This window comes from Hemiscyllium ocellatum, chromosome 9 (assembly GCF_020745735.1).
Source record: "Hemiscyllium ocellatum isolate sHemOce1 chromosome 9, sHemOce1.pat.X.cur, whole genome shotgun sequence".
NCBI classification, from domain to species: domain Eukaryota; kingdom Metazoa; phylum Chordata; class Chondrichthyes; order Orectolobiformes; family Hemiscylliidae; genus Hemiscyllium; species Hemiscyllium ocellatum.
Window position 1 is genome coordinate 21471886 of NC_083409.1, and position 15015 is coordinate 21486900.

The 15015-nt window shown below is 43.5% G+C and overlaps 1 protein-coding gene across 2 annotated transcripts in view; it reads left to right on the forward strand.

Moving 5' to 3' along the window:
• The window catches only part of cop1 (COP1 E3 ubiquitin ligase), a 121525-nt gene that overhangs the window by 90935 nt on the left and 15575 nt on the right, over positions 1 to 15015 (forward strand). For both annotated transcript variants that reach the window (XM_060829641.1, XM_060829642.1), the window contains exons 13-17: positions 2772 to 2880; positions 5611 to 5692; positions 6900 to 7016; positions 12191 to 12308; positions 14716 to 14840. In XM_060829641.1, coding sequence (XP_060685624.1) covers positions 2772 to 2880; positions 5611 to 5692; positions 6900 to 7016; positions 12191 to 12308; positions 14716 to 14840 — 551 coding nt within the window. The remainder of the gene's footprint in view (positions 1 to 2771; positions 2881 to 5610; positions 5693 to 6899; positions 7017 to 12190; positions 12309 to 14715; positions 14841 to 15015) is intronic.

The window sequence follows — 15015 nt, forward strand, 5'->3', positions numbered from 1 at the left end:
GGATCTTTGCCTCCTTACTCTCCACAGGAGTCGTACCGGAGGATTGGAAGGAGGCGAATGTTCCTCTTTTCAAGAAGGGTAATAGGGAAATCTTTGGCAATTACAGACTAGTCAGTCTTACATCTGTGGTCAGCAAAGTTTTGGAAAGAATTCTGAGGGGTAGGATTTATGACTATTTGGCAAAACATAGTGTGATTAAAGGCAGTCAGCATGGCGTTGTGAGGGACAGGTCATGCCTCACAAATCTTGTTGAGTTCTTTGAGGAGGTGACAAGACAGGTCGATGAAGGTCGAGCAGTGGATGTGGTGTATATGAACTTCAGCAAGGCATTTGATAAGGTTCCCCATGGTAGGCTCATTCATAAAGTCAGGAAGTATGGGATACAGGGAGATTTGGCTATCTGGATTCAGAATTGGTTGGCAGAGAGTGGTTGTAGATGGAAAGTATTCTGCCTGGAGGTCATTGTTGAGTGGGGTCCTGCAGGGCTCTGTTCTTGGGCCTAGTTTTTATAAATGACTTGGATGAGGAGGTTGAGGGGTGGGCTAGTAAATTTGCAGATGACACTAAGGTTGGAGGTTCCATTAATTGTGTCGAGGACTATTGCAGGCTGTAGCTCGACATAGACAGGATGCAGAACTGGGCTGAGAAATGGCAGATGGAGTTCAACTTCAAATGCGAAGTTATGCATTTTGGAAGGTCGAACTCGAATGCTGAATATGTGATTAAAGACAGGATTCTGTGTAGAGGAACAGAGGGATTTTGGTGTTCAAGTACATAGATCCCTCAAAGTTGCCACCCAAGTGGATAGGGTTGTTAAGAAAACATATGGTGTTTTGGCTTTCATTAATAGGGGGTCGAGTTTAAGAGCCGTGAGGTTTTGCTGCAGCTCTGCAATTCCCTGGTGAGGCCACACTTGGAATATTGTGTCCAGTTTCTGGTCGCCCTACTAAAAGAAAGACCGAGACTTTGGAGAGGGTTTACCAGGATGCTGCCTGGACTGGAGGCCTTATCTTATGAAGAAAGATTGAATAAGCTCGGACTTTTCTCTCTGGAGAGAAGGGGTAAGAGAGGAGACCCGATCAAGGTATACAAAATAATGAAAGGAATAGATAGAATCAATAGCCAGAGACTTTTCCCCAGGGCAGGATTGACTGGTATGAGGGGTCATAGTTTGAAGATATTTGAAAAAGGTACAGAGGAGACATCAGAGGTAGGTTCTTTACGCAGAGAGTTGTGAATGCATGGAATGCGTTGCCAGCGGTGGTGGGGGAAGCAGAGTCATTTGGGACGTTTAAGCGACTGCTGGACATGCACGTGGATAGCAGTGAGTTGGGGGGTGCATAACTTATTATATTTTACATTAGAATTAAATCTCTACATTACACCGTGGGCCAAAGGGCCTGTTTTGTGCTGTATTTTTCTTTGTTCTATGGTACTAGGTCAATAAGTGGTTGACAAAGTTATGGTGGAATTTGGAACAAAGGCAAGAGTACAGGTCAGCGACAATCCAATAAGAGATGGAAACAGGAATAAACTGCTTGGCCTCTTGACCCTGTTCCGCCATTCAATAGAATCATGTCAGATCCAACCTTCCCCTTACCCACTCTCCTGCCCTTTCCCCATAATCCTTGATGCCCCCACTGATCAAGAATCTTATCTATTTCAGCCTTAAATGTACACGAGGACTCTGCCTGCACAGCTGTCTGTGGCAGGGAGTCCCAAAGATACATATCCCTCTGAGATAAGAAGTTTCTCCTCCTCTTTAGTCCTTAAATTGGAGCCCCTTCATTCTGAGACTATGCCCTTTGATAGTAGAGTCTACCATGAGGGGAAGCAGCCCTGTAAAACTCCTTAAAAATCCTGTATGTTTCAATGAGGTCACCTCTTGTTCTTCTAAACTCCAGTGAGTACAATCCCAACTTGCTTAACCTTTGCTCGCAAGACAGTTTCGCTGTACAAAGGATCATTAGATTAGATTACTTAGTGTGGAAACAGGCCCTTCGGCCCAACGAGTCCACACCGACTCGCCGAAGCGCAACCCACCCAGACCCTTTCCCCTACATTTACCCAATCACCTAACACTACGGGCAATTTAGCATCACCAATCCACCTAACCTGCTCACCTTTGGACTGTGGGAGGAAACCAGAGCACCCGGAGGAAACCCACGCAGACACGGGGAGAATGTGCAAACTCCACACAAACAGTCGCCTGAGGTGGGAATTGAACCCAGGTCTCTGTCGCTGTGAGGCAGCAGTGCTAACCACTGTGCCACCGTGCTGCCCCCTAATGCTAGTGAACCTCTTTTAAACTGCCTCTGATGGAATTAAAATTCCTTTAAATGAGGGAAACAAAACTGCGCTTAGTATTCCAGATGTCATCTCACCAGCACTTTGTATAGTTGCAGGGAGACTTCCCTTCACTTATATTTCAACCCCTTTGAAAAAGGCCCAAAAAGGCTTTTTCCCCACTTATTCAACATATCAATATTTCTTGCAGTTGTACTATGACCCTGTTTGCCTCTTGTCCTTGATTACCTTGTCTACATTTTACTGTTCTTTCATATATTATCACCCTTGTATCTCTTTCTCTTGTCACCCTGCTGAGGTTCCCACAGCCCGCCATTCTAACTGAGTAAATGAACATGGAGCCGAATGGCATCATGCTCCTAGGCTTGGGGTCGGCCAGATATTGGTCTGCATAATTTGAAGTCTGTTCTGAAGGAATTCTTTAGTGGGAAGCTGTTAATGATGTTCTGCTGATTTGATTACAGCTGTATCAGCTGGAGCAGTTACCACAAGAACCTGTTAGCAAGCAGTGACTATGAAGGAACAGTCATTCTGTGGGATGGATTCACAGGGCAGAGATCTAAAGTCTACCAGGTACAGTAATTTCTACTGAATCTTGATAATTTCTGAGCTCGTCCTCATCCACGCCAATAGAACTCGGGCTGCTGCATACGTTAACCTGGCCACGCATGCTTCAGTACCCTTCACATGAATCATTAATATGAGCTCTGCGTTACTGATGCAATGTAGATGGGTGTCATCTGTAGGACTAGCAATGATCTACCTTGTGAAGAGAGTCGCTTCCTCTTCGACTATGAGACGTCACTAAACTGAAACCAGAATCCTTTCATCAAAAAGGGTTGTGCACTTGATGGGTAAACAACTGTTGTCAACTGTTGTCCAGTTATGGAATTGCATCTCCAATGGGTCATTAAGTTTAGAATTTCAAAGCACTAATTGGACATGCATGGTCTGTGCTTTGCTGTTAGGAACAAGAATAAGGACATTTTGTGATTCCACTTACCAGTCATTGGGACTGGCAGTCTACCTGCCTGATGTTGAATTATTTCCCTTCATTTTTTTTAATGAAATATAAGTGTTACTGCTAAGAATGGCATTTTTTGCCAGTCCCAGGTTGCCCTTGGAGCTGGCATAATGGGCCATATCAGAGGGCTGTTAACACACATTGTGTTAGTTCTGGAGCCATATGTCACACTGATTGGGTATATTAGCAGATTTCATTCCTAAAACACATGAGTAAGCCAGATTCGATTTCACAACAATCAGCACTACACAATATTTGTTCATAGTTTTGAATAATTTCAATAAGTCAAAGAGTCACAGTCATTCAGCGTGGAAACAGAACCTTTAGTCCAACTCATTCATGCCAACCCAAATCCCTCTAAATTCTTCCTATTTATATACCATTCAGATGCCTTTTAAATATTGTAATTCTACCCACCTCCTCCACTTCCTTTGGCAGCTCATTCCATACAATCACCACACTCTGCATGAAGAAGTTACCTCTTGGATTATTTTTATATCTTTCCCCTCACCTTAAACCTTTGGTTGTCTAGTTTTGGACTCCCCCACCTTAGGAAAAAGACATTGGCTATTCAGCCTATCCATGCTCCTCGTGATATAAACCTCAATAAGGTTACCCTCAGCCTCCAACGCCCCAGGGAAAAAAGCCTCAGCCAACTCAGCCTATCCTGATAACAATGGCAAATATGGGTTTCTGCTATTATTTACCATTATATCTCCATCTAAATTCCCAACCTACCTCGGCCGACTTACCCATCGTACCTCTTGGAACGGACTTTTTTTAAATTAGATGGATCGATGCTTAAATATATAATTGCTTCAGTTTCATTTTTAAGTACATTATGATTCCTCTTCCCATGATATGATTATTTATTATTATGATATTGTCCTGCTTTATTGCATAAATGGTTGATTTATTGACATTTTGCTCTGAATGCATTTCATCTACTTGTATTCATCGGTCCTTTTGTTAATTTTCTTTCCCCAGACAACAAGATTAGTCTGCATGATTATTGCAATACTCGTGACATGCCCCTTACTTTACTTTTCTAATGTTTATCCTGACCAGCACTAGAGGGCGTTAAAACACTTCCACCAGTTCTTACTTCCAGTCATGTTGATTCAACATTCTGATTTTGTAGAATGTTTTAGAAAGCCAGCTGTGATCTCACTAAATATTGGTACAGACTCAAGGCCTTGTGTGACTGTTTGTTGCTCTTAATTTCTGTTCTCAGCCTTACCAGAAGCCCATGCCAGGTATTGGTTGGCCATAGGCAAAGTTCAAGATTCCGCAATCTCATCTGCGAGTTTCTGTTTCTGCTCCCCTTACTTCACATTGCACCTTTTGTTCTGACCCCTAAACAATTCTAAACTAAGACTAGATCCAAAAGTGTGACTGGTACCTGGATCAAAATATATATACAGCTCTCCGTTGTGTCTGTCCCAGCTCAACATCTTGGAGTCCAAGTTCTATAAGTTATTGCAATCTCATGTGTATGTTTGTGCCTGGAATCATTCTGTTTTGAAGAAATGATCAACATTAATGAAAATCTTTGTAATTTATTCACTTGACTTATGGATGTAGGTTTGCTCGTTGAGCTGGGAGGTTCATTTCCAGACATTTCGTCACCCTACTAGGTAACATCTTCATTGGGCCTCCTGGCAAAGCACTGTGGGGATGATGCCATTTCCTGTGGTCCACAGGAAATGACATCAATGACCCAAAGAAACCCAGACATATAAATAGAAAGCTGGAATCATCAACATTACTTCGCCCGGAGGCCCAATGAAGATGTTACCTGGTACGGTGACGAAACGTCTGGAAATGAACCTTCCAGCTCAGCGAGCAAACCTGCATCCAGAGCCTCAATCTGAGCTACAAATCTTCTCAAAAACAAAATGAGTGAGTTATGTTTAGCAAGTAATTTAATGAGCCTGTTGAAATACTAGTTAATTTCATTCCATGTTTTACATACTTGAGGGGTTTCGATAAGCAAATGTTACAAGTGTACCAACCTCTCAGCATCATACCTCTGTTCACACTGTAACATGTAATTGTGCTCTATGCCTCAGTTCTTACACTTTGCTTAACCCCTGCTGCAGCGGTTTATTTTCCTGTTACTAAATGCTGGTAGGTAACAGCCGCATAAACAATCAAGTGAAATGCTTCTGCCTGGGTGAGGCTTGTGACTTACCCTCCCTGTTGATCTGTATGATGTCAAAGCAATATTGCTTGCTGGGAGCTTGTTTTTAAACAGCTGTTGTGTATTTTCACTACAGGAACATGAGAAACGATGTTGGAGTGTAGATTTTAATCTGATGGATCCCAAACTCCTGGCTTCAGGTTCTGATGATGCTAAAGGTAATTTATTCATTTGACTTATTAAATTTAATGACCAGTGAGTTGAACTAATGATAGCTCTTCACTCCAGTATTCCTTGCACTTCCCAAACTTTTGCTTAAACCTATTGTTCAAGTTGGATTGTCAAGATTTATTGGATCAGCTACCAAAAAATGTTGCCTGCCAACTGTAAGTCAGAACAATGGATCCACCAACATGGATTAAGCAAGTAGGAATTTACAGAACAGTAACCACTCCATTTGGGTTCAGTACTTCTCTGGGCATTAATGTCATTGATGAGCAGTTAGTGACTTCAACTGGTTAAGATGGCATTCAGTTCTTGTGTGCAGTGACCCAGAGATTGGAGATTGGTTTGAGATGCAGATTTCTGACCACTTAGAGTCATAGAGATGTACAGCATGGAAACAGACCCTTCGGTCCAACCCGTCCATGCCGACCAGATATCCCAACCCAATCTAGTCCCACCTGCCAACCCCCGGCCCATATCCCTCCAAACCCTTCCTATTCATATACCCATCCAGATGCCTCTTAAATGTTGCAATTGTACCACCCTCCACCACTTCCTATGGCAGCTCATTCCATACCAGTACCGCCCTCTGTGTGACTTGCATGCATGACTCCTCTGATCGGGAAGTGCCTGGGTACCCGTAGACCCTCAATCGCTGACAGGTGGAAGGAAAGCAGAATTAAAAGATGAAAGCTTTTTCAAAAGGAAAAGTGAATCCACTGTGACCTGTGAAATCCAGTTGTGAATAGATTGTGGGCGGCACGGTGGCACAGTGGTTAGCACTGCTGCCTCACAGCGCCTGAGACCCGGGTTCAATTCCCGACTCAGGCGACTGACTGTGTGGAGTTTGCACGTTCTCCCCGTGTCTGTGTGGGTTTCCTCCGGTGCTCCGGTTTCCTCCCACAGTCACAAAGATGTGCGGGTCAGGTGAATTGGCCATGCTAAATTGCCCGTAGTGTTAGGTAGGGGTTAATGTAGGGGTATGGGTGGGTTGCGCTTCGGCGGGTCGGTGTGGACTTGTTGGGCCGAAGGGCCTGTTTCCACACTGTAAGTCTAATCTAATCTAGATTCAGTCAAGCTGCTTGAGTTCATAACTGGGGGAATGTCTCCATTCACATGGTCCCAGAGGAGGGCTTTGACCTGATTAACGTGTTCAGCGTTATTTGATGTTTCTTATTAACCCTGTTTGTTTGATTTCAGTGAAGTTGTGGTCTACAAATCTTGACAATTCTGTGGCAAGCATTGAAGCAAAAGCAAATGTTTGCTGTGTCAAGTTCAGCCCCAGCTCCAGGTACCATCTGGCCTTTGGCTGTGCAGGTAATTTCAGCTAATCCCCTCCTGATCCTCTCAAGTTCACCCTGAACATGGTTATCGCTGGTGCAGAATGTTCCCTTGGCATGGGGGTGGTGATTTGGAATCACAAAAGTGCCAACCGTTTTAAATGTGTATTGCTGGAAAGAAAGGCACGTTTTGTGACAGATTTTTGTCTTGGGCTCATCAAGACAATGTGCAAGAAAACCAATTTAAGGGTAAAATTTATACTGTACAGCTTTTCCCCTTAAATTGATATTCTTGATGAGTTCTCATGTTTGCAATAGAAAAAGCTTTGGCAAAATGTGTTTCCCTTTCAGCACTGTCAATACCACCAGCAACCCCTATTGTTCTAAATGTGCAATTAGTCACAACAGTTCAGTTAGGGCTGGAGACAGAGAAACTGCCTCATTCTGATGTTTTTTGCAGTCTCTTCAAACGAGAGTTTTGTACTGTGACTGGTGAATTGTTGCCAGACCAGTCAAGAATGTTAGACGGTAAGCTGCTGGGAGACATGCTGTCCTGATCATGACCTGTTCCATTGTTGTTATGACTGGGTGGTAGGAATGATCATGATGTCTGCGATCAAAGCACGTGTAGTGTGAGCCAAACTTTTGATATTAAGAATTGATCTTCTGTTCAACAGACAAGTTACTCAGAGTTGAAGGGTGGCGGGAGAATAAGAACACACCAAGATAGTCAGCTGTTTGTGGTCCAGATAATTTCTGGCATGTTCCTTTTCATAGTGCAATCGTACTGAACTTACCTTACAGCCAGCGAACCATAGGCATCTACTCCATAAAATGGGAAATTGCCAAGGTATATCCTGTATACACAAAGTAGAACAAATCCAACCCTACCACTCTTGATCATCGGTGAAGAGTTGGAAAGAGTTGTTGATAGTGCCATAAGCAGCATTTGAAAAGCAGTAACCTGCTCTTCGATGCTTGGTGTGGATTCCACTACGACCACTTAGTCCCTGCCTTCATTTGGACTTGGTCCAAACATGGGCTTCCAGAGGAGAAGTGTGAGCTTGAAATATGAAAAGACTTCTTAATTTTATTCTGCATTGGAGTGATAGCTAGGCACAGGTCGTCCTCTGTTTGCTTCTTGCTTTTAGAATGTGGTACTGTCCAGTGACTGACCTCTTCAGTTTCCTGGTAATTTGACTCCCCTATCTTTACTATAAATTAGGGAGTTTTATTTTTATTTGTTTGTTAGGTGGGCATCATTGACTCCAGCCAGCATTTATTGCCCATCCAGGATTACCTTCAAAGGTTGAACTGCTGCAGTCCTTCGGGTGTAGGGACAATCTCAATGCTGTTAGTGAGGATGTTCCAGGATTTCAGTCCCATGACAGTAAAGGAATAGTGGTGTATTTCTGAGACAGAATGGGGAGTAGCCTAGAGGGGTCCAAAGGGGAGATGAAGTTCCCATGTTTCTGATGCTCGTGTCCTTCTAGATGGTAGAGATTGTGGATTTGGAAGGCGCTGTTGAAAGGGTCTTTGTGAATTTCTACTGTGGCATCTTATAGCATTGTTCATCTTTCTGGAGCTATACAGTACAAAACTGATCCCAGCAGTTCTAAGGTGTAGCAACAGTATGGGCACTAACATTATAAGTCTTAACAAATGATGCTTCTTGAACATACCAATGTTCAGTCAGATTTGGCCTTTCATGTGGTGATTGGGAAGCCACCAGCAGTTGCAGGGTTTTAAATTGATTATTGAGCAGTGAAGATATCACCAGATCAGACTTTGCTCTCTCAATCCTGCAGATGAGAATCATTTCTGGTCTTCTCTCGTTGAAACTCTAAATTTGCCAACTCTGGCTAGCAGATAACCACTTGTGCCTTTGAATAGTGTACCTATTCCTTTCAGATTTGTGGGTTCCATAGCCCAACATTTAGTCAACCGGCCACTTTGTGGGGCCTAGTGTCCTGGGCGGTCTTGCATTTTGTAAGCTGAACTTCATGTTCATAAGAGAAGGCTCTGGTCAACTTATGACTTCGGTTTTTTTTGGGAAATAAAATTGTATTTAGTTTAACACTGCAGAATGTAATGGAAAAATTGACCATTTTCAATTCTACAATCTGGTATATGTGTATACATTAGGAGGAGACATGGGGAGGACTCAGGATGTGTATGTATTAGGAGACAGGCAACCAGTGACGTCTAGAGGAACAGGCAAGAAGTCAACTAAGACAGGCAGTCAACAACACCTAGAGGACAGGGTGAGTGGACAACTATGAGAGAGGTAGTCACAGTCATAGAGATTTACAGCACTGATAAAGCCCCTTCAGCTATCATCTCTGTCTCAGTCGAAAATTAGATTACTTACAGTGTGGAAACAGGCCCTTCGGCCCAACAAGTCCTCACCGACTCGCCGAAGCGCAATCCGCCCATACACCTAACACTACGGGCAATTTAGCATGGCCAATTCACCTGACCTGCACATCTTTGGACCATGGGAGGAAACTGGAGCACCCGGAGGAAACCCACGCAGACACGGGGAGAATGTGCAAACTCCACACAGACAGTCGCCTGAGTCGGGAATTGAACCCAGGCCTCTGGCGCTGTGAGGCAGCAGTGCTAACCGCTGTGCCACCGTGCCGCCCAAAAATAACCACTCAACTATTCTAATCGCGTTTTGAAACACTTAGCCTTGGCATCACAAGTGCACATCTCAATACTACTATGGGTTTCTGCCTCTCCCATCCTAATAGGCAGTGAGTTCCAGATTCCCACCACCCTGTGGGTGAAAACGTGTTTACTCACATTCCCTCTGAACCTCTGCCCCTTACCTTAAATCAATGGCCTTTTTTTTTATATCTCTCCATCCAGGGGCAAAGTTTCTTCCTGTGTACTCAATCTATGTCAACTTAGCTTTATACATCTCAATCATGTCCCCCTTTTCCATGTAACCTTGAATTCTATCTTGAGCAAATGTTCTAGAAGCTTGCATACCTTGAAAGTTTGTTATGGTGAAGGAGAAAAGGTAGTTGGATTGGGTTAAGGCAGATTTTATTAAAGTAAAGAGGCATCTGGCCAAACTAGACTGGGAACTGCTACTTGGGGGTAAATCTACAGCTGAACAGTGGGAGAAATTCAAGAAGGTACTGGGGTGAGTAGAGGTACAACATATTCACTTCGGAGCAACAAGCCCAAATAACCATGGATGGCGAGGAATATTCAGGACTGAATAAAAAGACAGATGTGTAGCTGATTCAAAGTGAGAGGAGCCTAGAAAGTGCTGAGAGGAGCTCAGAAAAGTAGTTAGGAGAGTGACAGCAGCAATGAGAAAACAATGGTGGGCAAGATAAGGGAGAATCACAAGGAAAAGAGAATTACCTGGGAAAGAGGTAGGACCTATTATGGGAATCTGAGTGTGGAACTGGACCCCATTGCTAGAGTTTTAAATGAATACTTTATCTTGACAAAATTTGAGAACATGGATCGTGAAGTGCTTGAGCAGTTTAATATAGGGACTGAGATGCTGTTGGAGGCTTTGTGGATTTAAAATTGGACAAATCCTCCGGTTTGGATGAATTGAATTCCAGGTTGCTGTGGGAGATGACAGGTGAAACTAGACGAGGCCCGAACTCAAATTTTTAAATCATCTGTGGCCACAGGAGAGGTGCTAGAGTCATAGAGATGTACAGCACAGAAACAGACCCTTCGGTCCGACCCATTCATGCCAACCTGATATCCCAATCCAATCTAGTCTCACTTGCCGGCACCCGGCCCATACCCCTCCAAACCCTTCCTATTCATATACCCATCCAAATGCCCCTTAAATGTCACAATTGTACTAGCCTCCACCACTTCCTCTGGCAGCTCATTCCATACATGTACCACTCTCTGCGTGAAAACGTTGCCCCTTCGGTCTCTTTTATATCTTTCCCCTCTCACCCTAAACCTATGCCCTCTAGTTCTGGACTCCCCCAACCCAGGGAAAAGACTTTGCCTATTTATCCTATCCATGCCCCTCATGACTTTATAAACCTCTATAAGGTCACCCCTCAGTCTCTGACGCTCCAGGGAAAAATAGCATTCGCATAATAAACCTCTCCTTGTAGCTCAAATCCTCCAACCATGGCAACATCCTTGTAAATCATTTCTGAACACTTTCAACAACACCTTTTCGATAGGAAGGAGACCAGAATTGTACACAATATTCCAACAGTGGCCTAACCAATGTCCTGTACAGCCACAACATGACCTCCCAACTCCTGTACTCAATGCTCTGACCAATAAAGGAAAGCATACCAAACGCCGCCTTCATTATCCTGCGACTTTCAAGGAGCCATGAACCTGCACTCAGAGGTCTCCTTGTTCAGGAACACTCCCTAGGACCTTACCATTCAGTGTATAAGGCCTGATAAGAATTGCTTTCCTAAAATTCAGCACCTCGCATTTATCTGAATTAAAATCCATCTGCCACTTCTCAGCTCATTGGCCCATCTGGTGAAGATCCCGTTGTAATCTGAGGTAACCTTCTTCGCTGTCCACTACATCTCCAATTTTGGTGTCATCTGCAAGCTATACCTCTTATGTTCACATCCAAATTATTTATATAAATAATGAAAAGTAGTGGACTCAGCACTGATCCTTGTGGCATTCCACTGCTCACAGGCCTCCAGTCTGAAAAACAACCCTCCACCACCACCTTCTGTCTTCTACCTTTGAGCCAGTTCTGTATCCAAATGGCGAGAACTGGAGACCAGCTAATGTGGTTCCACTTGACAAGAAGGGTGGAAAAGATAGACCAGGGAGCTATAGGCTCATGTTAGTGGTAGGGAAGCTATTGGAGAAAATGATGAAGGAGGAAATAAATTTTCATTTCGATGGTTTGATAGTCAGCTTGGCTTTGTAGGACAAATTTGGTAGAAATTTTGGAGGTAACCAGGTGTTTAGACGAGGGTAGGGCATTTAAGTAGTTTATATGGATTTCAGCAAGACCTTTGTCAAGTTCCCATATGGGAAAGTGACAAGGAAGGTAATAGTTGGTAGGATCCAGGTAATTTGGCAAGTTGGATCCAGATTTGGCTTCGTGACAGAAGTCTGAGTAATGGCCGAAGGCTAGTTGTGTAACAGGTTGCCAGGTCATACCATTTTTAACTGCACCACACTGAATGTATTTCATTTTTTCAAGATCTGAAATGTTTATTATTTTCACAGATCACTGTGTTCACTATTATGATCTGCGGAACACTAAACAGCCTATCATGGTGTTTAAAGGACATCGCAAGGCAGTATCCTATGCCAAGTTTGTAAGTGGAGAAGAAATAGTTTCAGCGTGAGTTCTGTTCTGTTTTGCTTTGCTTTGCTATTGGTGGTGTGTAAATGCATTGCTGTCTCCCAATTGAAAGAAGACTATGTCATTGACCTAAAAGTATGACTGCTCTGAGCAGTGAACAGAGGATTTGATGTGCTGGGGTGATTGTTGTAACGGTTTATAATTGATGGGAACCATGGGTTGAATACACCTCAAATCCAGAATGAACCAATGTGTGTCTGCACCTTTTCTGGTAGCAGCAATTGTCAGTGATACAAGGATTGGCACACATGCCCCTTTTTGATGCTCTGATCAACTGAGCCACAGTAGGCACTACCATGGCACCTTTTTGCCATAAGATACCTGAATGGGAACCTGTCCATGGGTGTGTGATTCCAGCATCTTACTGGATTCTACACACTGGCCAATGGGACCCAGATTGGTTCTCCCACTCTTGCCCCATCTCTGTCTGTCTGTCTTACTGTCTCTCTGTACATTTAAAACAGGGGAAGCCCTTCAGGAGTATAATGTGTGTCAGGGGATGTTTAACATTAGGAGGGTAAACAGGGGCAACAAAATATCTTTGGTAAACAGAATTAAGGAAATCCCCAAAGCATTTTATAAGTATACTTAGAGCAAGAGGATTACCCGAGAAAGTATGGGGACCAAAGACACTTCACTCATGTCCTCTGGACCCTTGGAGATAAGGTCTAAAATGAATATTTCCCATCTGTATTCAGAAAGGAGAAAGATTTTTAGCTGGAGATTTCAGTTGGAGTGGTGAGCTTCTGAACACATTGAGATTAATGAGGAGGAAGTATTAAGAATTTTAATGGACATAAAGATGCATAAGTCTCCAGGACCTGTTGAAATGTATCCCAGGCTGCTAAGGGAGGAACGGAAGAAGATTGCTGGGGCCATGGCAGTGGCAGTGATATTTAATACTTCACTGGCCCCAAATGAAGTGATAAGTGGAGGATAGCTAATGTGGGTCCTTTATTCAATAAGGGCAGCAGGGATAGCCAGGTAATGACAGAGCAGTTGGTTAGTGGTCGGAAGATTATTGGGGAAAAAGGTTTTGAGGGTCAATCAACATTTGGAAAGTTGGGAATTGATCAGGGGTAGTCAGCACATATTTATTCGGGCGAGATGCTATATGACAAATTTAATTGAGCTTTTTGAAAAGAGTGACTAAATATCCTGGAAGGCTGTTCCAAAAGGCAAGAGCACAAGGGTTCCAAGTTGGCAAAATTGGCTTGCAAACAGCAGGTGGAAGGCTGTTTTTGTGATTGGATGCCCCTAGTCAACAGTATACTACAGGGTTTGGTGATGCAACCCTTGCTATTTGTTATGTACGTTAACAATTTGAATGTGAACACAAGGTATAATTAAGTTCACAGATGACAGGAAAATTGGTGTTGAGAGTGAGGAGGATGATCTCAGGCTACAGACTGATATTGATCAGCTGGTAAATTTGGCAAAACAATGGTAGATAAAATTTAACCCTCGTAAGTATGAGTTGATGAATTTTGGGAGGTCTAATTAGGGAAGGATATACACAATGAATGGTAGGTTCCTAGGGAATACTGAGGTACAAGTCCACAGACCCCTGAAGGTGTCAGCACAGGTGGACAGGGTGGTGAAGAAGGTATATGAAATGCTTACCTTAGCTGGGGTGTAGAAGATAGGAGCAATGGAGTCTTGTTCCAATTTTGTCAAAGTTTGGTTGGGCTACAGATTTGTGCAGTTCTGATCGCCACACTATTGGAGGGACATGATGCACAGGAAGGGTTCAGAGGAGATTCACCATGGTGTTATCTTTTATAAGGAGAGAATGGTTGAGCTGAGTTTGTTTCCCTTGGAGCAGAGGAGGCTGAGGGCTGGAATCTGACTAAGGTATAGAAAATAGAGAAGTATAGTGTAGATCATGAGAATCTCTTTCCCTGTGCCTAAGTCCAGAGGGCATAATTTTAAGGTGAGGAATAAGTGATTAAGAGAAGATCTGAGAAAGCATTTGTTTTCACCCAGATGGTGGCCATAATATGGAACATACTGTCTGAGTGGCTGGTTGAGTCAGGTGCTCTCGAAACATTATATAAGCATCTGGATGAGCACTTAAGAAGCCAGGGCATAGTCAGCTATGGACCAAGTGCAGGGAAATAGGGTCAGTAAAATTGGGTGGGCTGAAGGGCCTGTTCTGTGCTATATCACCCTGACAACCTTCATTTCCTTCCCACATCACACTCATGCGCACACTATTCTGATGAGAAAAATTCTTCATTTACCCTGTTTCAATTCTCCAATCAGTGTGGTATACTTCCCTGCCCTCCCATGCAGTCATCAGTGTGCATTATTATGTACGGCAGGGATTGAGGGATAGTTCCTGGGCTTCATAGACAGCATCCACTGACAGACAGCTTGTTTGTAGATCTACAGACAGCCAGTTGAAGCTCTGGAGTGTTAACAGACCGCACTGTTTACGGTCATTTAAGGGTCACATCAACGAAAAGAACTTTGTGGGTTTGGCATCCAATGGGGATTACATTGCCTGTGGTGAGTAGTCGTATATTTTCTACTACATCTAAATTAAGGAGAATCTGCATTAATCATAAGTGAGGGAACGTGTTGACACACACCCACTTCTGAGTACAGGCCCTGTAAAACTGGGCGGTATGGTGGCTCAGTGGTTAGCTTGGCTTCCTCAACATGAGGGGCTGTGGTTCGATTG